Below are 20,921 nucleotides of genomic sequence, written 5' to 3'. Positions count from 1 at the left end.
CAGGGTGGGAGGGCAGGGCAGGGGGCAGCACCCTCCCAGGGCAGGAGGTAGGTGCAGGGATTGCACCCCCAGGGCGAAGTGTGGGGGACAGAGCCTGTGCCCCCTCCTCCTCCAGTCCAGCCCCGGGCAGGCATGAGCTGCAGCCCCCCTTTCCCCCCCCCCACAGCGCTGGCTGAGGCTCTGGGGAGGGGGATTTTGGGGAGAGGGGCAGCACGTGCTGCTGGGGGGCAGCCCCCTCCCCTGCGCTGGGCTAGCCCATGGCACCCCAGGACAAGCCGTGGGCAAGCAGGAGGGAAGCGGTGGCCACGGGGCCACAGAGAGCGAGTCAGCGCGTGCACCACTGCCACGTTTATTGGTCTGAAAGTTTACATTCTGCTGTCGGGGGGGGCAAAGGAGCAGCCCCCAGCCCCCGGCCAGACTAGCCGTGGGGCTACTAGCCCCGGGGAAGCCAGGTCAGGACAGGGAGGGCCGGGGGAGCAGCTCGCAGATCCTGCCCTGGCCCTCGAGGTCTGGGGAGGGGGGTGGGGGGGGAATGAGATGCCGGCATGAGTCCCCCGCACCCCTCTGCCCCCAGCAGCACCCCGTGACCTCTCAGCATCCCCCCGCGGGGCCCCCCCCAGCAGGCAGGACCCTGGGAGGGGCAGCCAGGACAGCCGAGCCCCCCCGCCCCTCTGGTCCAGGCTGCCCCAGACCCCCCCGCTGCTGGCTGGGGCAGGGGGACCCCTCCAGCCCCCGCCCCCAACTGCTGGCCGGGGCAGGGGAGGGGCTGCGGCAGCGAGGGGTCGCAGGCAGGGCCGGGGGGGGGGCCGCGCTCAGGAGAACTGTGCCTTGTGCTGGAAGTAGGCCTCGAAGCGGCTCTGTGCATAGTCCTGGGGTGGGAAAGGGGGAGTCAGGGAGCACCTGGTCCCCCCCCCAACACCCCCAGCCCCGCCCGGTAGAGCAGGGGGACGTGGTGGGGGTCCCGGGCAGCGCTCACCAGGTACCCGAACTCGATGGTGGAGATTTTCGCCTGGAGGATGGACCAGAGCCCCCAGAAGAAGTGAGAGGCCAACGCGAACCTGATGGGAGAGCAGCCGTCAGCCCCGCCGCGTCCCCCGCAACAGCCAGCAGGAGGGGCTGGGGGGCACGCTGCCCTCTCTGTGCAGCGAGATTGTGCCCCCCCGGGCAGCCCCCGCGGCTACAGGGACCCCCCCCTTCCACCCCTCACCGGTTGATCTCGGTGAGCATCTCCTCCTCGATGCGGGCCTGCTCCTCGTGCGTGGTGTCCCTGCGTCGCCCCGAGTCCTCCGAGAGGTAGTGCCGGATGAAATGCAGCTGGAAAAGGGACAGAGCGGCTGGGACACCCCCACCAGCCGCCCCCCCAACTCGCTGGGAGCCCCCCCGCTCCTCGCCCGCTGCCCGTGGCGGCTCTACCTGCTGCTGCCGGCTGGGGTAGTGCTCGGGGGAAGCCTTGAAGAAGGGCCAGGAATCATGGGTGTAGTTGTAAACCCACTCGCAGAAGTGGTTGCCGATGTCGAAGCCCCTGGGGGAAGGGGAGGGTGAGCAGGGCCCTGGCTGCTCACACGCAGGAGTTAGGCCCCCCCCCCCGCAGCCCCCTGGCCCCACCGGTAGTTGTAGCTGCTGTACTCGAAGTCGATGAGCATGAGCTTGTCGGAGGAGGAAGCCTCGCGCCCGGCCAGCAGCAGGATGTTCCCTGTGCAGAGATGGCGCTGGCTCAGGTTGGGGGGGCCGGGGGCACCTCCCCAGTTCTGCCGGAGCCGGGGGGGCAGCTCAGGCAGTGGCAGGAGCCGGCCTCGGCGAGGGGAAGTGGCTGCTCGTCCGCCGCGCTCACCCTCCTGGACATCGTTGTGGCAGAAGACCACGGGCGAGGGGGTGGACTCCAGCAGCGCCCTGCGAGGGAAAGGGGGAAGACGCCTCAGCGGGGCCAGGACCTGCTGGCCCGTGGCCACCAGCCCCAGCGACGCAGGGGCCACCGCTGTGGGCAGGCAGACGGACGGACTGATGGACACAGCTGGGATCTGGAGCGCGAGGAACACGGACATGGGGACGCGGGACACGCTCTGAGGACACGGGATGCAAAAATTGCTCCCCAAAGAAGCCGAGACCCCACCCAGGCTCCCCGCGAGGAGACCCCCGCCCCGGGCGGGCCAGGCTCACCTCAGGCTCTTCATCTCTTCCTGCAGGTTGTACGTCTTGAGGTGGTTGAACTTCTTCAGCTGCTCTTCCTCGGGGAAGGTGAGCTCTGAAATCTGCTTCAGGTACCTGAAGCGCAGGAGACGGTGCTGCGGCGGGACGGACGCCGCTGGGTGCTGCCACCTCCCCAAAATCCACCCCCCCACCTCCTCAGCCCGGCCGAGGAGCCGCTCTGCGCCCTGTTCCTCTGGGTTCCGCTGGCAGCCGGCCCGGAAGCCTCTCTGTGCTCCGGATCCGGCGGGATTCTGGGGGCTGAGGCGAGCTGGGAGCCCGCGCCCGCGCTGGCTGGCGGCTGCCCTCACCACTCCATGGTCCCGAAGAGCCACTTGGGCTCCTTGTTGAAGGGCATCACCATGCCGTGGAACCGCGACATCTTCACCGCGATCTCCCCGGAGATGTCGGGGTCCTGCAGGTCCTCGGTCCGCAGGCGCCGGCTCTGAGGTGGGGGGGACACAGACACACACAGAGCAGCGATGGGAGCGGCCTGCCCACCCCGGGGAAGCTCCTGGTGCTGGAGCCGGGGCGAAGAGCCCCCCGAGGCACGTTCCTGCGGGATGGGGCGAGGGGCAGAGCCTGTCCCGTACCGGAATGTACTGCTCCAGCCTCCCCTGGGGGAAGACCCCGTAGAGCCGCGGCCCCAGCGCCCGCTCGGCCAGGATGGCGAACATCACGCTCTCCAGCACCAGCGAGTCCACGCCCTGCGGATACAGGCCGTGAGCCCCCCACCCCGGTGAGCCCCCATCCCGCGGTGGTGGGCCTGGGCTGGGAGGAAGATGCTGGTGGAGCCCCGAGCAGGCGGCCAGCGGTCGTGGGGGGCTGCACTCACCTGCAGGATGGCCCCGTAGACACGCAGCAGCACTTGCCGGGGCTCGTCCCCCACGCTGAGGATGTGCTCCGGCAGCGCACACTTGAACAGCAGGTTGCTGAGCCCCCCGCTGTGGGCACGGGCTGGTCAGGGGGTGCCGGCGGGGAGCGCGGGGGGAAACTGGGGTACGACTGGGAGAGGGCTGGGGGCGACTGGGTGCGGGGACCGGGGCAGTATTGTGGCACTGGAGGGGACACGACTGGGGCAGCTGGCAGGAGCTGGGGCCACCGGTGAGGGGAGCAACTGGGGGACACCAGGAGTGGGACTCGGTCAGGGAGGGCAACAAGGGCACTGGGAGGAGGACAGGGACACCAGTCGGCAACCGGGCACCGGAGGGGAGACACAGGACTTGGGGAGGGACTGGGGCACCAGAGAGGGGAACTGGGGGGAGGACCGGGCCACCGCGGGGGGACCAGTTGAGAGGGGACTGGACCACCGGGGAGGGGTAACGGGGACACCGGTGGTGCGGGGGGACCCGGAGCGAGGACAGCGGGGTGGGGGGGGGGATCGGGCAGGGCCGGTGACCCCACCCTCAGGCAGCCCCCGGCGCCGGTTCGTACCTGACGGGCCCGATACCGAACTCCTCCGGCCCGATGAGCTTCCAGGAACCGGCGAGGAACTCCCGGCACCAGGCGTAGGCCTGCAGGCGGGTGGCGGCGGGCACGGCCCCGGCCCCGGCCCCGGCCCCGGCCCCGGCCCCGGCCCCGATGCCCGCCCCCGCCGCCGCCGCCGCCATGGCTTCAGCGCCCGTCGCGGCGCGGGGGGCGGGGCGTTTGTAGGTCCAATGGGAAAGCGCGCCCGGCGATGACGTCACGAGGCGCGGCCAATGGGCTGGAGCGGCGGGGATGCGGCGGAACGTGGAGGTGAAGGCGCGGCTGCGGGCACCGGCGGCGGCGCGGAGTGCGGCCGAGCGGCTCGGAGGACCCGGCCGGGCCCAGGCCCAGGCCCAGGACCAAGCCCAGGCCCAAGTCCAGGGCCAAGTCCTGGTCCAGGCCGACACCTTCTTCCGTGTCCCGCGGGGCCGCCTCAAGCTGCGCCGCACCCAGGTTAGTGCGGGGCACCGGACGGGGGGGGTCAGGCCTCGGGCGGGGGGTCCCCGGGCAGCAGCCGGGGGTGCTCGGGCCTTGGGGAGGGGCGGCCTGTGGGCCCGGCCTGGCCTGCCGGACCCTGACCCTAACCCTAACCCGGCCTACCTGATCCTGACCCTGAGCTGGCCTACCTAATCCCAACCCTACCTGACCCTGACTCTGCCTCTCCTGCATGACCCTGACCCTGACCCTGACCCTGCCTGACCCCGTCCTTGACCCTGACACTGTCTCACCTGTCTGACCCTGCCTGACCCTCGCCCTGTGTCTGACCCTGGCCCTGTGTCTGGCCCTGACCGGGACTGCCTGACCCTGACCCTGACCCTGCTTGACCCTGTCCTTGGTCCTGACCCACCTTGACATTGACCCTGACCCTGACCTGGCCTGCCTGATCCCGACCCTGACCTTGCCACCTTCCCAGGACGGGCGGGGGGAGCTGATCTTCTACGAGCGCCCTGACACCGCCGGCCCCAAGCTCTCCCTTTTCAGCGTCACCCCCACGGATGACCCCGACGGCCTGGAGGTGAGCACTGGGGGGTTCTGCCCTCCGGGACTGGGCGGTGCTGGCCGCTCCCCACCATGGGGCTGCGTGGAGCACCCGGGGCCTCGTGGGGGGGCTTGTGCCCCCGCCTTAGCCCCCCCCTGGCGCAGCCCCTGCCCCTTGGGGGGGTGGCTGCTGGGCGCGGGCAGCAGCTCTCCCGGTGCGCAGGCGGTGCTGGGGCAGGCGCTGGGCGTGCTGGGCGTGGTGAGGAAGAAGCGTCTCCTCTACCTCGTGGGACAGACCCGGGTGCACCTGGACAGCGTGGAGGGGCTGGGGGACTTCCTGGAGCTGGAGGTGAGTGGGGCAGGGTTGGGGTGTGGGTGCGGGCTGCCGTGGCGCCCCGGGCCTCATCCTGCCGCTGCCCGTAGGTGGTGCTGATGGCGGAGCAGACGATGGAGGACGGCGAGCGCGTGGCCCGACGGCTGATGGAGCAGCTGGGGGTCGAGGAGGGGGACCTGATCTCCGGGGCCTACCTGGACCTTCTCCTGGCTGAGGGGCAGTCGGGCTCATGAGGGCTCGCTGGCGGCCCCGCGCCAGGGGCTGAGCCCCGTCCCCACCGTGACAGCACCGAGGGCCCCCCTCTCCCCACGTGGGTGCTGGCCCCTGCCCTTCGCTGCACAATAAAAGCTGGGGGGGGACAGACGGTGTCTGTGCCTGGGACTGGCTGCGCCTCAGTGCCAAGGTCAGGGCACCCGCGGTCGCCGCTTGACACCCCCTCACCCAAAGCAGGGCGAGGGGTGCCAGCCCTTGGGAGGGGGCGCGGCGGGGGGGGCGGCTTGGCTGCGAGGGGAGGGGAGGGCCGGTCTGGGCAGCAGCGCTCGGCCCCGAGCCGGGATTACCTCTGCTGCCCGGCCGGGGCTGTGCCGGGAGCCGAGCCCAGCAGTGCCGCGGTCGGGGGGATGCTGGGGGCTGCTGAGGCAGCAGATGGCTCCGTGGGGGGGGTCTGGGGGGGGCCGGAGGCATCTGTGTGGCCGTGCCATCTGCCTATGCCCGCTGGTCCTGTCTGAGGGGGGAGGCCAGGCAGGGCTGGGGGGGTGTGACAGGCTGGGGGGGTCTGGAGGGGGGGAGAGCTCAGCCGTGGGGCCAGCGAGGGAGGGGGGACCCCGGTGGGGACGGGGTGCTGGGGCCCTGCGGCTGGAGCCCCCCTGCCCCCCGAGGGAGGCCGGGCCTGGGGGGAGCTGGGGGCAGCAGGAGCGGCTGGTGAAAGGTGGGGGGGTCTGCGCTCCCGCCCCCTGCCCCGCCCCGGTAACGGGGTGCTGCTGAACCCCTCGTTTGCCGGCTGCATTTCCCAGGCGAACGCCTGAGCTTTGGGGGGGGGTGTCTCCCCGACAGCCTCCCCCCTCCCCCCCCCCCCCCGAGCCCACATCTCGGGGTGCTGGCAGGCGGGGTCCGCCCCCCCCGAGGGGCGGGGTCTTGGGGTGTTCCCGAGCCGGCCTTGGTCTCACTTGGGGCTCCCCCCTCAGCCGGGAGGGGGGACGGGGCAGAGGGGGCTGGGAGGAGCTGCAGGACTCCCCCCCCGGGCTCAGTAGCCGGCTGGGGGGGCACAAGGACCCGTGGAGAGGGGCTGAGGTCACCAGCCCCCCCAATTCCCCACCTCCGCCTTTGGGGCCCCCCCCAAATGCAAGTTGTTCCCCAGGGCAGGGATTCCCCCGCTGCCCCCGGGTCCTCATGGCCCCTCGCTGCCTCCCTGACTGCCCCCCCCACCTCCAGTGCCCCCAGAAGCTCCTGCCCCCCCCCATCCTGTCACCCACTGCGTGACCCCCCCAAACACGCCAGCTCGTGGGACCTGCTCTCCCCTATGGCCTCCTGTGCCCCCCCCCGTGCACAAATCTCCCCTGCCTCCCTGTCCCCCTCTCTCTGTGCCCCCCTCCCATCCCCCCCCCCCCCCCCCAAATCCTTCAGGGCCTCTTGCAGCTTCTAGAACCCCCTCACTCCCTCCCGGCCCCCCCATTTCACCCCGTCCCCTCTGCGCACAGACCCCCCCCAAAAGCCTCCTGAGCACCCCTGCACCTCCCATCCCAGTTCATGGCCCCTTCCCCACCCCTCCTGGACCCCCCCCACTGCGCCCCACTCCCCAAGCCATGGACCCCCACGTCTCCCTGACCCCTCCCACTGTATCCCCCCCAATGCTTCACTGACCTCCCCCGTCTCTTCCCCCCCCCCATTTCTCTCTGCCCCCAAAGCAGGAGCCTCCGCGACCCCCGGGTCCCCCCCGCCCCCTGCCCGCCCCATTCAGCACCGGCTCGCGGACAGCCCCGGCCCGTCAGCACCGGGCACCGGACAGCGCCCGCCCCGCCCCCGCCCCGCCCCCCGGCCTTGCACCGCCTCCACCTCCCTATACGGCTCCCTGCCCCCCTACAGCTCCCTATAGACCCCCTGCCCCTCCTATAGACCCCCTGCCCCTCCTGTAGACCCCCTGCCCCTCCCTATAGACCCCCTGCCCCTCCTACAGACCCCCTGCCCATCTCTATAGACCCCCTGACCCTCCTATAAACCCCGTGCCCCTGCTATAGACCCCCCTGACCCTCCCTATAGACCCCCTGCCCCTCCCTATAGAACCCCTGACTCTCCCTATACACGCCCTGCCCCTGCCTATACACCCCGTGCACCTTCTCTGTAGACGCCCTGACCCTCCTATAGACCCCCTACTCCTCCCTATACACCCCCTGCCCCTCCTGTAGACTCCTTGCCCCTCCCTATAGACCCAGTGATCCTCGCTATATACCCCCTACACCTCCCTATAGACCCCCTGCCCATTTCTGTACCCCTGTGCCCCTCCCCATAGACCCTGTGTTCCTCCTATAGACCCTGCACCTCCCATAGACCCCCTGCCCCTTCTACAGACCCCCTGTTCTCCCTACAGACTCCCTGCCCCTCCTATAGACTCCCTGTTCTTCCTACAGACCCCCTGCCCCTCCCATAGACCCCCCTGCCCCTCCTACAGACCCCCTGTTCTCCCTACAGACCTCCTGCCCCTCCCATAGACCCCCTGCTCTTCCTCTACACCCCGTGCACCCCCTATAGACCCCCTGCCCTTTCTCTATAGCTCCCTGTGACCCCCTCCCCCGAATCTCTCCTATACCTCCCCCTACACTTCCCCATAGGGTCCCCGCCGAGACCCCCCCCCCCGCTCGGTACCCCCATGCGCCGCCCAGTCCCTGTCCCCCATTATCCAGCCCCCGCGGGTCTGTGCAGCCCCCCCTGCCCCCGCCCCCTCACAGAGACCCGCCAGCACCTTCCCTCCACACATCCCCCCATGCTCACCCCTCCCTGGGGACCCCCCGCCCCTTCCCCATTCGGCCACCAGCCCCTTCCCTCTCCCCCCCCCCCGCCCCCCCGCAGCTCCTCCCCTCTACACCCCCCCCCCTCCCGCTTAGACCATCCCCCTCCCCTCTCCCCTCCCTCTCCCCCCCCGCCCCTCCCGGCTCCTCCCTCGCGATAAGGCCCCCCCGGGCGGCGCTGGGCCCCATCCCCGCCCCCCCGCGCCCCGCCCGGCCGCGCTCCCCCCGCAGCCCCCCCGCAGCTCCGCAGTCCGGCGCCGCAGCCCGGCCGGGAGAAGATGGCGGATCGCGCCGAGATGTTCTCGCTCTCCACCTTCCACTCGCTCTCCCCGCCCGGCTGCAGGTGAGCCCGGCCCGCGGCGGGGGGGGCGGGGGGGGGGCGGAGAGGGGGGGGGGGCGATGCGGGCTGCCCGCGGCTCTAGGAGAGATGGGGGGGGTGTTTGGGGGGGGCACTGCGGTGCGGGGGCTGCACCGCCCTTGGGGGGGGGCTGGGGGGCGCGGGGGCCTGCGATGGGGCGGCCGGGACCGGAACCCCCCCGCCCCCGCAGCCCCGCGGCCCCTCCCGCCCGCTCCCCCCGCCCGTTCACCTTGGGATGCCGGGCCGGGGCCTGCCCCGGGATTAACGACGCAGCATCCCCCCCCCTCCCTCCATCACCACCCCTCCACCCCGCCCCAAGGCTCGGAGGGGGGTGTCCCCTCTGCCACCCCTCTGGGTCAGACCCCCCCCCGCCTCGTCCCGGCCTCAGGGCCCCCCCGCCGTGCCCGGTGCCGCCGCATCCCGCCGCGGCGGGGGGAGCCGCCGCCTCTTTGTCTCTCCGGAGGCGCCGCAGCGGCCCCGGGATGCCGGGTGCTGGCACCAGGATCGGGCCCTCCTGCCCCCCCGCGGGGCCCGGCGGGGAGAATGGGTCGCTCGGCCCGGGGTGACGAATCCCCAGAGCCGGGGGACTGGGGGCTCGGGGGGGGTCCGGCTCGGTGCTCCCGAGGTCAAAATCGTGTGTGTTGTGTGTGTGTCCCCCCCTCGCCCCCCCGGTGTCACCCGTGGCGGGTCACCTCAGCGCCGGTCCCACGGGAGCCGGAGACGCAGGGCCACGGCGCGTGGGGGGTCCCTCGTGGATCGGGGAGGGGGACACGGCTGGGTGTCCCCCCCCCTTCCCCACACCTCGCCTGACCTTGGGGTGCGGGGTGGTGGGGGAAGGGTGGGAGATGGGGGCGTCTGGGGGGGCCCTGGGGGTGCGGGGGGGGGGACACGGGACGTGCCCGCGGCTGGTCTGGCCTGCGCTGGGCAGGTCTCACGTCTGCCCCGGGGCACCCCCGTCCCTAGGCACCCCATTTCTTGGGGTGTCCCCTGCGCGGTGGGGGGGGGACACAGCCTCTGCTGTGGCTGCTCGGCTCCTTCCTGTCTCCCCCCCGCGGCCCCCCCCGGGATCTGGGTCTCTGGGCAATCCTCTGGGGGTCTCGGCTGGGTCCCCCTCGCTGTGCTCCCCGCCAGCCCCTGTGCCGTGGGGGGGTCAGGGCTGGTGTCCACCAGGTCCCTGCCCTTTGCCGCAGCACCCCGGGCCCCCCCAGCCCCGCTCCTCTCCCCCCCCACCCCAGGGAGTTCAATCCCCCTGGGACTGAGCTCGCTGCTCCTTCACATCTTGCGAGGGGGGATGGTGGCCGCTTGGCCCCCCCCACCCCGGGCCACAGACCCTCCGTCTCCCACAGGAGCACTCCGTCCCCGACGGTGGCCCCGAGCGCCGTGGGCACCGCGAAGCCCCTTTGCCGGTGCCAAAGGGCTGGAGCCATGACCGTGACCCCCAGCTGGTGCCGGTCCCCGCCGGGGGCAGGAGGCTGCCCCCGTGCCCCCCTCATCCCCCTGCCCCAGCCCGGAGAACCGGGTCTGGTCCCCGGGGGCACCCGGGTCTCACCCAAGTCCCTACAAGGGATGGCAAGGCCTCGGCTACCGCCAGCGCCACCGGCACAGCCCAGGGCTCGGCCTGCGCCAGCTCAGCCGGGCCCTGCGAGGGCCAAATCCGGATTGTGCCCTTTCCAAGGAGACCCTCGGGGAGGGCGCGCCCAGCCTGGGGGCTCGGTGGGGGGCTGGAGGGGTGGGATCCCCCGGCGGGAGGGGAACGAGAAGCCGGTGCCGGCACCGTGGCGGGGAGGGACGGGTGTGAGGCCGCGGTGCGCAGGTGGCGGGGGCCTGCGGGGCTTTTGGGCCCCGGGAGCCCCTGGGTGCCAGTCGCGGGTTTGGGGTGGGGGACGCCGGCCAGGGCCAGGCCCCCCGAGGCTCAGCCCCGACCCCCCTGTGCCCCGGCGGGCAGCGGGGACGCATCTGCCATCCCTGGGGGAGCCGCCATTGCCGGGAGCTGCTGCCAGGGCGAAGCGTCCGGGGAGCTGCTCCGGAAAGAACGAGGCAGGTCCCAGTGCTCCAGGGTGGGGGCTCCCTGCGCCTTTTGGGGTCCGGCTCCCGGCCCCCCACTCCCCTCCTCCAGCTCAGGCCGTGCCAAAGCAGAGGCGGCGAGGCCGGCTCAGGTGGGGTGCTGGGTCCCTGCATGCCCTGCGGTGGGGTGTCCCCCTTCCTGACCCCTGGCTCCGGGTGCGGGGCTGGGGTGGGCTCCCCCCTCCCCGAACCACCGCCTCAGCTCTGGCTACGGTGCCCGGTGCAGCCATCGCCGGGACAGACGCCGTCCTTCCCGCCCGCTGCTCATCACCAGCATGCTCAAGGCGCCCGGCGCTGCGTCCCTGCGCCCGCGGTGATGGTGCTGCCTCTGCCACGACCAGGGTGCCCACGGGTCCCCTCGGGGTGGCTGCGGGGCTGGGCAGGCCCTCGCTGGTGGCCCCATCCCACCACGGTGGCCCCATCCCTCCGCGGTGGCCCCGTCCCGTCGTGCCCACCCAGCTTGGAACACCGTGACCTAGAAATTTCAGCCGTGGTTCGTCACGGCGGCTGCTCCCCACTGAGGGGGATATCCCCTGGGTGCAGGAGCAGCCCCCGATGTCCCCTGGGGTTGGGGACACGGGGTCTGCTCCCCGCTGCCCCCCAGGGTCCCCCCATCCCTGGCCGGGGTCCGGGGTCCGGCCCACCCCAGAGGCTGCGGTCCCGCCACCGGCCCTGACGCTTTTGCCACAAATCTGTGAATATTCGATGCAGTCTCCCTGGCCTACTTCTGGGAATTATGGGATTAGGGGAAACGTTTCTCCCTGGGAAATGGGAGTAAGCGCCTGGCACGGGGCCTCTGTGCTGGGGCGAGGGGCTAGAGAAGGGGAGTTTGGGGCAAAAACAGGGGGAAAAGGGGGAGAGGTGACGCAGGAGGCAGCTGTGGCCCCCCCACTGTGTGGGGGTCCGCTCCTGCTGCCAGCTGAGACCCAGCCCCGTCCCTGCCGGGGGAGCCCCACCGACCCCCGCCTGGGTGCTGCCAGGCTGTGGGGGGGCCCTGGGTGTCCCCAGACCCCGTGGGTGTGGGCCGAGGGTCCCCATGGGCGCCCGGGCGCTGCCGCACCTCCCACCTTACAGACCCGCCAGAAACGTTTGGTTTCCGTTTTCCAACACCGAATCCTGCCAAGAGTTGTCGTCTTTTTCCTTTTTTTCCCCCTCTCCCTGCAGAAACCGCTGGTTTCCATGACACCCCCGTTCCTGAGGGGAACAGCTCGGCGGGTTCCTCCTCCTGCCCTTACCCCGGGCAAGGGGCAGCCCCGGCCCTGCCCGCGGAGGCCTCGGCTTCGGCACCCGCCTTGGCTTTGGCTCAAGGAATTTTGCTGGGCTGGGGATTAGGTGGCCTTGGCACCTCTGCCTGGCTGGGGGCAACCGGCGGCCGTGTGGCCCTGAGCCGCGCTGGTCTCTGGCCGCCCCGGCGCGAGGCTGTCGGTGGATGCGGCGGGAGGGAGCGCGCGGCCATCGCCCTCCCCGTCGCCTCTGGCCTCGCCCGGCTCCCAGGCCTGGGGGTGATGCCCGCATGACGCTGGCACGTGCCTGCGGTGCCGCTCGGCTCTCCGGGCCCTCGCGGTGCCGCGGGGGGGCGTTTCCCCGAGGTTTGACGCCCCCGGGCGCTGTCCTCAGGCCCCCCCAGGATATCAGCCTGGAGGAGTTCGACGACGAGGACCTGTCGGAGATCACGGACGACTGCGGCATTGGGCTGAACTACGACTCGGACCACTATGAGAAGGTGCAGCCGCCGAGCGGGCCGAGCCCCCCTGGGACGCGGGGGCTGCGCGGGGCATTGGTGGGGGCATCGGCCCGGCAAAGCCCCTCCTGGGGCAGAGGGGGCAGAGGCTGCTGAGCCCCGGCACCGAGGGGACGCGCGGCACGGCGCGGGCAGGGTTACGAGCCCAGGGACCCCCGGCGTGGCCAGGCCCCCCAGGGCCTCTCATCACCTCTGTCTGAGCCCTGTGGGGTGGCCCCGGGGGGCACGGGTGGCTCTTAGAGACCCCTGTGGCGCTGGGGCTGGGGCGGAGGCGGCCGAGCCGTCCCGGTGAGCGGGGCTGTGGCCGGGACGAGCGCTGTGGCCGTGGCCACTAACCCAGCGCCACATCCCCAGGACTGCCTGGTGCTGGAGCGCGGCGAGCAGCCGCACCCCGTCTGCACCTTCCAGGATGACTTCCAGGAGTTTGAGATGATCGACGACAACGAGGAGGAGGAGGAGGAAGAGGAGGAGGAGGAGGGCAACGAGCTGGAAGCTCCACCATCCCCTTCGGCCTCACCTATCCCCTCGCCCGCTCTGGAGGAGACGCAGAAGCACCGACCCACCACCCTCAACCTGATGGCCCCGGGCACCCAGGTGAGGGGGGGGGGTCGCTGGGAGGGGTGTCCCCCTCCATCACCGGGGTCTCTGTCCCACACCCAGGGCGGAGGATGAGGAGGAGTGGAGGGTCTGTGGCATGGGAAGGGTTGGGGGACGCTGGGGATGGGTCTGAGCGGTGCCCAGCGGGGCCCCTGCACGCTCCCCCCCTCCAGAACCCATCCCGGGGTGGGGGTCTGGGGGGCCCCATCCCCACGCACGGGTGGTCCGGGGTGTCTGTGTGTGGCAGGAGGCTGCGAGGTGGCAGTGGGCACCGCGGGTGTCGCGTGCCCTCCCCCTGCGTCACACGTGGGCGCTGGGGCGTGCCCTGCTCCTCCTCCTCCATCCCCGGAGCTGGGCTCAGGGGCTCCCCCGGGGGGGGGGGCTGTGTGTGGGGGGGCCCCCGCAGGAGTGTCCCCGTGCACACGCGTGTGCGGTGCCGGCCCCGCGCTGCTGCGCCGCCGCAGTGTGTGGGAAGGCGCGTGCGGTGCTGCCGGTGCTGCCTGCATCCGGCTGCGTTGCCATGGTGCCGGGGGGCTTTCGGGATGCTCGGCCCCTCTCCCGGGAGCCACTGGGGCTGGGGGGGGGCTGTCGGGGGGGGCTGTGATGAAGCCCCGGGGCTCTCCCCCAGCGCCTGTGACCCGCTGCACCCCGGCAAAGCCGGATCCCACCGACCGCCCTGGTCCATCGTCCCCGGGGGCGTGAGCGAGGCCCCGGCTGTGGCCGGATCCAGCCCCATCCCTGTGCCCGGGGTGCAAATCCCGGGAATCCCAGCTCGGAGCGTTTGCACCGGCCCCGGGAGGAGGCGAGACCCTGGTCCTCGGGCGCCGTGTCCCCCCCTGCCAGCACCCATCCCCGCCGCCACGCTCCTGTGTGCCCCATGGCACACGGCGCGGCCCCGCTCGCTAATCTCCCGCTCGGTGGGATTATCGCTGCCCGCCGGGACTAATCCACAGCTGCGGGATGGGGCAGCCCTGGCCCGGCTGCCTCCTGCCCGCGCCACGGGGCTGGTGGCTTTGGGGGGGGGAGGCAGCGGGGTCCCCCCTCGCGGGGGCCGGGCTCCGCTCTTGGGGTGCAGCGGGGCCTCATGCCGGGGGCTCTGCGCCAGCGCATCCCCCGCAGTTGTTGTCGCCGGGGCGGTGCAGGACGGGACGGGCAGCCCCTCAGTGCTGCTCTGGCCGGGCAGGGGGGGACATGGTGGCCCTAATCCGGATCAGCCCCATGGCATGTGGCCTGGGCGCTGCCAAGCCAGTGGGTGGCACCAAGCTGTGCTGAGGGGCATCCCCGGGCCCCTGCCGGGCACCCTGGGTCCCCAAATGTGGCTCGGGTCCCATCCCCGGCGCTCGCCCACCCACCCCCCGCCCCGGCTCTGCTCTTCCCCCAGGACTCCCTGAACAACAACGGCAGCTTCCCACCGCCTGCTCACCGCACCACCTGGCAGGATGCCCTTCTCCACTCCTCCTCTTCCTCACACACTGGTGAGCGCGGGGGGTCCTGGTGGGGCGGGGGCCGGCGCTGGGGGGTCCCGCAGCTGTCCCGCTTCGGGTAGAGCCTGGCGGGACTCTGGCTGCGGCGCGGGGGGCTGATGCGGGGCTCTGCCTTCCCTCGCAGGACACTCGTCTCCCCACGCCTGCATCCAAGACGGACCCTGCCTGGAGAGCCCGAAGGGGCCGAGCCCCGGGGGGGCCGGGCGGGCCCCCGCCTCGCTGCAGCCCTCCCCCTTTGACTCGCAAGGCAACAGCCACGAGTCGCTGGCACATGGTAACCCATCGTCCCCGAGAGCTGGGGAAGATTATAACATGAATATCATCTCCTCTGCGCTCCGAGCACCGCACTCCCCGTCGCGCCTCCGCCAGCCGCCCCCTAAACCGTCTCTCTCTCCAACAGGGCCTGCGGCTCCCCTCGGCCCCCGTGCCGATGCCGGCTCACCGCCCCAGCCCCCCGCGGCCGCCGACGGCCGCCACGCCCCCCCAAAGCACGAAGCGGCTGGTGGCCGAGAGAGGCCGGTGCCTGGCGAAGGGGGCGGCCTGGGGGCCGGGAGCCCAGGGTCCCCCGCAGCCCCCCGCAAGCAGCCCGGCTCCCCGCGGCCGCAGGAGGAGCCGGTGGCTGGGGCTGAGCGGCACGAGGGGCAGGGTGGCCGGCTGGCGGGTGCCTACGTGTGCCCCGCGGAGCCGCTCAGCTCCGACGGGGAGGGCCCCCAGCCCGGGCGGGCGGCCAGCGTGCGCGGGCACCCCTCGGGCTCCTCGGAGACCACCTCGCCCTCCTCGGACCCTGGCATCGAGGCCGACCTCACCAGCCGGACAGCCAAGCCCTTCCTGCCCGGTGGCCGGCACAGCGAAGACCTCAGCTCACCCGGCTCCGACTCGGATGTGGAGGGGGAGATCGAGGCGGCCTTCGCCGGTGGGCGCCTGGTCAGCAACATGATCTCCTCCATCTCGGAGACGGAGCTGGACCTGAGCAGCGACAGCAGCAGCGGCCGCTCCTCCCACCTCACCAACTCCATCGAGGAGGCCAGTTCACCCACCTCGGAGGCCGAGCTGGAGACGGAGCTGGAGGCCCCCGGCCTGCTGGGCATCAAGGACTCCCTGCTGCTGGACAAGGGCAAGGAAGAGGAGGAGGGGACCCTGGAGAGGGAGCTGCCGGAGCACGGTGTGGTGAGGCGGGAGAGCCTGGCGGAGCTGAAGATGGAGGGCTACTACGACAGCCTCAACCCGGCCGACTCCTCCGTGCCCGAGGGCCAGACGGACGTCTCCGCCTCCAGCCCCCTGGACCTGAAGATCGACCCGGACCACAGCCTGGAGAGCATCCGGCGCTCCTTCTACCTGCCCGTGGGGCCCAAGCTGATGCCCGAGGCGGACGAGGAGGACAACAGCGAGTACGACTCCGACTCGGAGTCAGAGCCTGACCTGAGTGAGGACTCGGACTCGCCGTGGCTGCTCAGCAACCTTGTCAACAAGATGATCTCGGAGGGCTCCTACCCCATCAAGTGCCCGGACGAGTGCTTCCAGCAGACCCACTCGCTCTGCGACACCATCTCCCCAGCCTCCGACCTGGAGCCCGAGATCCTGAGTGAGGCGCTGGATGGGGACCCCGGCTCGCGGGACTCCCCAGGGGGTGCAGGGGAGCCGGCCACCCTGCCCCGCTGCCAGCGCGCCATCGAGCTGGTGGACATGGAGACGCTGCGCAGCTCCCTCCAGCGCGCCGAGGACGAGCGGGCCCTGGGGGCTGGCACGGAGCCGGCGCCGGAGCCGCCTGCCGACGAGCCGGGCCCTTTCCTCTTCCTGAGCAACCCCACCAACGACACCATCGCGCCCGTCTTCCCGGGGTGCCCCGTCACCCTCGACAGGCTGGGTCCCTCCGAGGTCCTGGCCACCTTCGGCTGCCGCTCCGGGCCGCCCCGCGCCTCCCCACGCGCCTCCCCCGGCACCGAGGCCGCCGCTGCCACCGGGGAGCCCCGTGCCACCGTGGTGCCGCCGGCCGCCGGCCCGCAGGACTGGGCTGTCGACAGGGATCTGGACTCGGGCGTCCTGGAGGCTGACGACATGATCGATGACGTCCGGTTAGCGCCCCAGGGGCAGGGCCCCGACGCCGGCTCGCCCGTCCTGGACGTCTCCACCGCCAAGACCAACCGCGGCTTCACCATGGCCTACTCCACGGACGAGGACGAGGCGCCTTACCTGAAGGGTTCCCCCTTCCCCGAGGACCCGCTGCGGGGAAGCTTTGGGGGGGAGCTGCCGCCCGCCCCCGGGGCGCTGGAGCCGCGGCCGCTGGACGAGTCCCTGGCCTATGACTCGGTGAAGTACACGCTGGTGGTGGACGAGCACACGCAGCTGGAGCTGGTGAGCCTGCGGCGCTGCACCTCGGTGCTGAGCGATGACAGCGACCTGCTCCGCGCCTGCGACCGCTGCGACCTGGAGGACGAGGCGGCTTTTGGGGACGGGCTGGTGGCCCCCGACGCCCACAGCTCCTCCGAGGACTCGTCCCCCGAGGCTGACCTGCAGTTCTCCAAGAAGTTCCTCAACGTCTTTGTCAATAGCACCTCCCGCTCCTCCAGTAAGTGCCCGCGCTCTGCGTGCTGTCGGCAGCCTGCCCGCCCCCTGCCTCCTGCCGCAGCCACCCTGGCCGTGCCACCGGCCCCGCGCGGTGTGGGAGGGGGACAGGGTGGCTGCGGGGGGCACGGGGCTGGACCCAAACCCCCAACACGCCTCGGCCCCGCGCTGCTGGGTGGGGGGCGCAGGGCCAGGGGCTGAGGTGGGACCCACCCCCCCCCAATGAGAGGCCTGAGCCCACGGGTGATGGCCGTCTGCTCCCATCACCCCGGGGGTCCTGCAGCCCCCCTGGGGTGGGCAGAGGTGGGGGGTGCCCCCTGCACGGTGGGGTAGGAGCAGCCTCCTCCTCCTCCTCCTCCTCCTCCTCCTCCTCTGCAGGCACAGAGTCCTTCGGGCTGTTCTCCTGCATGGTGAACGGGGAGGAGCGGGAGCAAACCCACCGGGCCGTCTTCAGGTGAGCAGCGAGCCCGGCCGCGCCGCACCGGCCATGGGCACCGCGGGGCAAGGGGGGGTGTCTCACAGGACCCCCCTCTCCCGTGGCTCTGCCCCCTCCCTGCCCGCCGCCTCCTCCTCCTCCCCCCCCAGGTTCATCCCCCGGCACGAGGACGAGCTGGAGCTGGACGTGGACGACCCCATCCTGGTGGAGCTGGAGGAGGATGACTACTGGTACCGGGGCTACAACATGCGAACGGGGGAGAGGGGCATCTTCCCCGCCTTCTACGCCCACGAGGTCGTCGGCCAAGCCAGGGACGCCATCGGTAGGAGCCAGCGGGGTCCCTGGGGCCGTGGGGGGGGTGGCGTGGGGGGGTCACAGGGAGGGGGCTCGGGGCGCCGTCTCCTCGTCCCCTCTCCCCGCGCAGGCCTGAAGCGGAACCCGTGCTGGGTGGAGCGGTTCAACGTGCAGTTCCTGGGCTCGGTGGAGGTGCCGTACCACCAAGGCAACGGCATCCTCTGCGCCGCCATGCAGAAGGTGAGCCCGCGGGAGGGGGGGGGCAGCGGCGAGGCACGGGCTATCCCCTCACACCCCCCACCCGGTGTGTGTCCCCCCCACCCCCAGATTGCCACCACCAGGAAGCTGACGGTGCATCTGCGCCCGCCGGCCAGCTGCGACCTGGAGATCACGCTGCAGGGCATCAAGCTCATCCTGACCGTCGCTGAGTACAGCCGGGACGAGGAGGTGAGGGAGCGGGGGACCGGGGGGGCGGGGGGGGGGGGGTCGGTGCCCCCCCAGCCGGGTTGCCCACACCTCCCCTGGATTTTCTCTTCCAGTTCGAGCGCTGCAGCCACTTCTTCCAGATGAAGAACATCTCCTTCTGCGGGTGCCACCCCCGGAACAGCTGGTGAGACCCCCCCTCCTCCCGTGCCCCATCCAGGACCCAAAGGACACCCCCCCCCTCCTTCCCCAGCTCCCACACCCCTGCGGTGCCATGCCAGGTCCCCCTGCTTGGTCCCTGTCCCGGTGTGGCTGCCCCAGCCCCAGGGGGGGGTGTCCCCTCTGCAGAGCCCCCGCGGCCGCTGGACCACCCCACGGGGCAGGAAGGGGGTGTGTCCCCCCCCCCTCACCCTGCCCTGCCCCTTGCAGCTACTTTGGGTTCATCACCAAGCACCCGGTGCTGAGCCGCTTCGCCTGCCACGTCTTCGTCTCCCAGGAATCCATGCGGCACGTCGCCGAGTGCGTCGGGTAAGATGGGGCCAGGGGTTGTGATCTGGGGGTGCTGGGGGGGGTCTGGGCGCAGAGTGGGTGGCACTGGGGGTGCTGGGGGTTACGGTGCCGGGGTCCAGGCCCCAGCCCTGAGCACCCCCCCCCCGTTGTGCCCCCCCTCGCAGACGAGCGTTTCAGGAATATTACCAGGAGCACCTGGAGTACGCCTGCCCCACAGAGGACATTTACCTGGAGTAGGGGGGCAGCTGCCGTGTCTCCTGCTTCCGCACCCCCCTCAGCCCCACAGACGGCCAGAGACTCTGTCTGACCCCCCCAACCAGCCGGCTTGGCCCCCCCCGCACATGCTCCAGCCCCACGGCCTCCCCGCACGTCCTCGCTGCTTCTCGGGGGGCCGGGGGCCCGGCCGCAGCTGCGGACCACGGGTGGGTATCAGGGGTGCACCCAGCACCCCCCTGGCCCTGTGCCCTGGGGACTCCGGCCATGGGGGTGACGCTGCCGAGCCTCGGGGCGGGGGAAGAAGCCCCCCTGCCTGCATGAGCCCGGGGGCCACCAAAGCAGGGACCAGCCGTGCCCCCAGCCGGCTGCTGCCACAGGGGATGGAGATGCCGGAGGGGGGGGGTGTGTGTGTGTGTGTGTGAAGGGGGTTGGGGGATTGTGGGGGGGCGGGGAAAACGCTTGTGGGGGCAGTAGGGCAGCGGGGGCGGGGGCGCTCAAGGGGGTGAATGGGACTGGGGGGAGGCTGTAGGGGCACGGGGATGTGGGGGTGCTGGGGTGAGCATCTCCAGCCATGAAGCCCCCGAGTCCACGCTGTCCCCCTGCACAGCGGCAGCATCCCCCACCCCACCAAACCCCCCCCAGGGGGGTCCCCCCACAGCTGCAGGCCCCCAGGAAGGGTCCTGCCCCCCACTTGCAGCCACCTTGCCCCCTTCCCCTCCCCAGCCCTGGCGCTGCAGCCCCCCCCCCCCCCAGCCACCTCCCCTCCGTTGGTGTCCCCAGCCCCTGCCCCTGCCCCACAGCCGCTCGGGCTGGGGGGGCTCCCCAGAGGGCAGGAGGGGGGTGACAGCGCCGGCCCCGTGGGAGCCCCCCCTGGCCTGAATGTATTTATTTGCCCTGCGAGAGGAAAACCGGCGGCCGGGGCGGCTGCCGGGGTCGGGCCCGAGCGTGGCAGCGGGCAGGCGGCCGCCCCCGCTCCTCACTGCTGTGCCTGGTGATTTATTTTGCTTTTTGCCGGCCCCGTCTCTCCGCCCAGCGCTAGTTTAGTGACTGTAACTCCACTCGCTCGATGTGCCGATATTTATCTCGTAACTCCACCAACCCGAGGAGCCCTGAGCAAACGACACTTGTACAAACCCTGGTTAAAGGTTCTTCCCCCACTGCCTTGTCAGCCACTTGGTCTTTCAATAAAATATATGCTTGGTGTGACCGCGAGGCCGGGGAGGCTCTGTCGGTGCCATGGGGGCAGCCGGGACCCCCCCAGGGCTGCAGGGGAGGGGAAAGGGGGGGTCACTGTGCCCAGGAGTGTGGGGTGCACTGGTGGGGGCCGGGAAGGCACGTTGAGGCAGGAGTGGGGTACGTGAGTGTGCGTGGAGGGGGTGTGGGGTGCTGGGGGGTGCACAGCCATTGTGGCACAGGCCCCCCGCCCCCGTCCCCTCTTGCAGCCTGTTTCTGCGCGGGTGCGGTGCCCCGAGGTTTGGGGGTGCAGCTTCCCGACTCGGGGGGGTCACGGCACACAGTGGCCGGGCGCCGGAGGGACGGCCACGGGGACTTGGGGTGCAGGCACGCTGCGGCTGGGCTGGCAGCAAGGCCGTGGGGGACACAGGGCTGATGTGGCGGGTGGGACGTGGTGGCAGCCGCCCCTGACACCCCCCCACACCACGGAGCTGCTGCTGCAGGAGATGAGTGTGGCCGTTCTCAGCCCCGTCGCGTCGGCCAGGTGACGGGTGAGTAACGGTCACTTTGGTGGCCACGGAGTCTCGCCGGGTACCGGACGTGCACCAGGTGCAGCGGCCGGTCCTTAGGCAACGTTTGCATCTAATTAAGCGTGTTCCAGTCAGTGCTAATAACGCTGCCAAACCCAGACCCCGGCTGAGCAGGGCGAGCGTGTGCCAGCGGAGGGGTCACGGTCCTGGGGAAAACTGGGGGGGGTCACTGGGGTGCTCATAATTGCCTCCTGTGCCGGAGAGGCCGCCCGGGGCGGGGTGCTCGGCTGGGGTCCCCCAGGACCCCGCACGTCTCTCCTGCCCTCCCCCCTCCCCTCCTTCTCCCTCGGCCGCTGTTTTCCCCCCAAGGCAGCTGCCATGTCCAGGTTCGCTGGCAAACAAACGCGGCCTCGTACACGTGTCCCCCCCCTCGGCTCTTGGCACTTGGGGACCCCGGTGCCGTGTGGCTGGGACCTGGGAGCTGCTGTAAACCTTTGCCCTTGCTCCGGCTGCGGCTGGTGGCACCGCGCCCCGGCCTGGGCAGAGGCACTGCTCGGCACCGGCGGCT

General features: G+C 71.8%; 2 protein-coding genes across 3 annotated transcripts; one reads left to right on the top strand and one right to left on the bottom strand.

Moving 5' to 3' along the window:
* Positions 1–333: 333 nt before the first annotated feature.
* Positions 334–3,809, bottom strand: CHKB (choline kinase beta). Its single transcript, XM_074869557.1, has 11 exons — positions 3,619–3,809; positions 3,020–3,128; positions 2,778–2,891; positions 2,496–2,629; positions 2,158–2,262; positions 1,832–1,890; positions 1,606–1,693; positions 1,414–1,522; positions 1,208–1,314; positions 977–1,058; positions 334–869 (listed from the first exon to the last, which is right to left on the bottom strand). The coding sequence occupies exons 1-11, from the start codon at positions 3,792–3,794 to the stop codon at positions 813–815; spliced, it is 1,140 nt and encodes a 379-aa protein (XP_074725658.1). The 5' UTR covers positions 3,795–3,809; the 3' UTR covers positions 334–812.
* Positions 3,810–8,168: 4,359 nt separating this feature from the next.
* On the top strand, positions 8,169–19,057 carry MAPK8IP2 (mitogen-activated protein kinase 8 interacting protein 2). 2 transcript variants are annotated; one of them, XM_074869556.1, is made up of 13 exons: positions 8,169–8,308; positions 12,005–12,110; positions 12,483–12,722; positions 14,107–14,200; positions 14,334–14,483; positions 14,610–16,775; positions 17,150–17,225; positions 17,357–17,529; positions 17,632–17,741; positions 17,829–17,948; positions 18,041–18,111; positions 18,354–18,452; positions 18,599–19,057. In XM_074869556.1, exons 1-13 carry the CDS (start codon positions 8,244–8,246, stop codon positions 18,669–18,671), a joined length of 3,543 nt encoding a protein of 1,180 aa, XP_074725657.1. In that variant the 5' UTR covers positions 8,169–8,243; the 3' UTR covers positions 18,672–19,057. The 2 variants fall into 2 exon arrangements, with proteins under 2 accessions (XP_074725657.1, XP_074725656.1); XM_074869555.1 differs by having other exon boundaries at positions 14,334–16,775.
* Positions 19,058–20,921: the final 1,864 nt, after the last annotated feature.

The sequence above is a fragment of the Strix uralensis genome, chromosome 5 (assembly GCF_047716275.1).
Source record: "Strix uralensis isolate ZFMK-TIS-50842 chromosome 5, bStrUra1, whole genome shotgun sequence".
In the NCBI taxonomy this organism is placed as follows: domain Eukaryota; kingdom Metazoa; phylum Chordata; class Aves; order Strigiformes; family Strigidae; genus Strix; species Strix uralensis.
Note: the sequence above shows the minus strand (reverse complement) of the source record. Positions and strands in the feature narration are given on the sequence as shown.

What these genes read in the sequence shown, in the direction of transcription:
- MAPK8IP2 (XM_074869555.1), top strand. Translation starts at nt 8,244, where the DNA reads ATGGCGGATCGCGCCGAGATGTTCTCGCTCTCCACCTTCCACTCGCTC. An exon ending in TCTGCGCCGCCATGCAGAAG is followed by an intron (nt 17,742 to 17,828) that starts GTGAGCCCGCGG and finishes CCCCACCCCCAG; the next exon opens with ATTGCCACCACCAGGAAGCT. An exon ending in AGTACAGCCGGGACGAGGAG is followed by an intron (nt 17,949 to 18,040) that starts GTGAGGGAGCGG and finishes TTTCTCTTCCAG; the next exon opens with TTCGAGCGCTGCAGCCACTT.
- CHKB (XM_074869557.1), bottom strand. Translation starts at nt 3,794, where the DNA reads ATGGCGGCGGCGGCGGCGGGGGCGGGCATCGGGGCCGGGGCCGGGGCC. An exon ending in TTCGGTATCGGGCCCGTCAG is followed by an intron (nt 3,129 to 3,618) that starts GTACGAACCGGC and finishes CCGTGCCCACAG; the next exon opens with CGGGGGGCTCAGCAACCTGC. An exon ending in CCACAACGATGTCCAGGAGG is followed by an intron (nt 1,694 to 1,831) that starts GTGAGCGCGGCG and finishes ATCTCTGCACAG; the next exon opens with GGAACATCCTGCTGCTGGCC.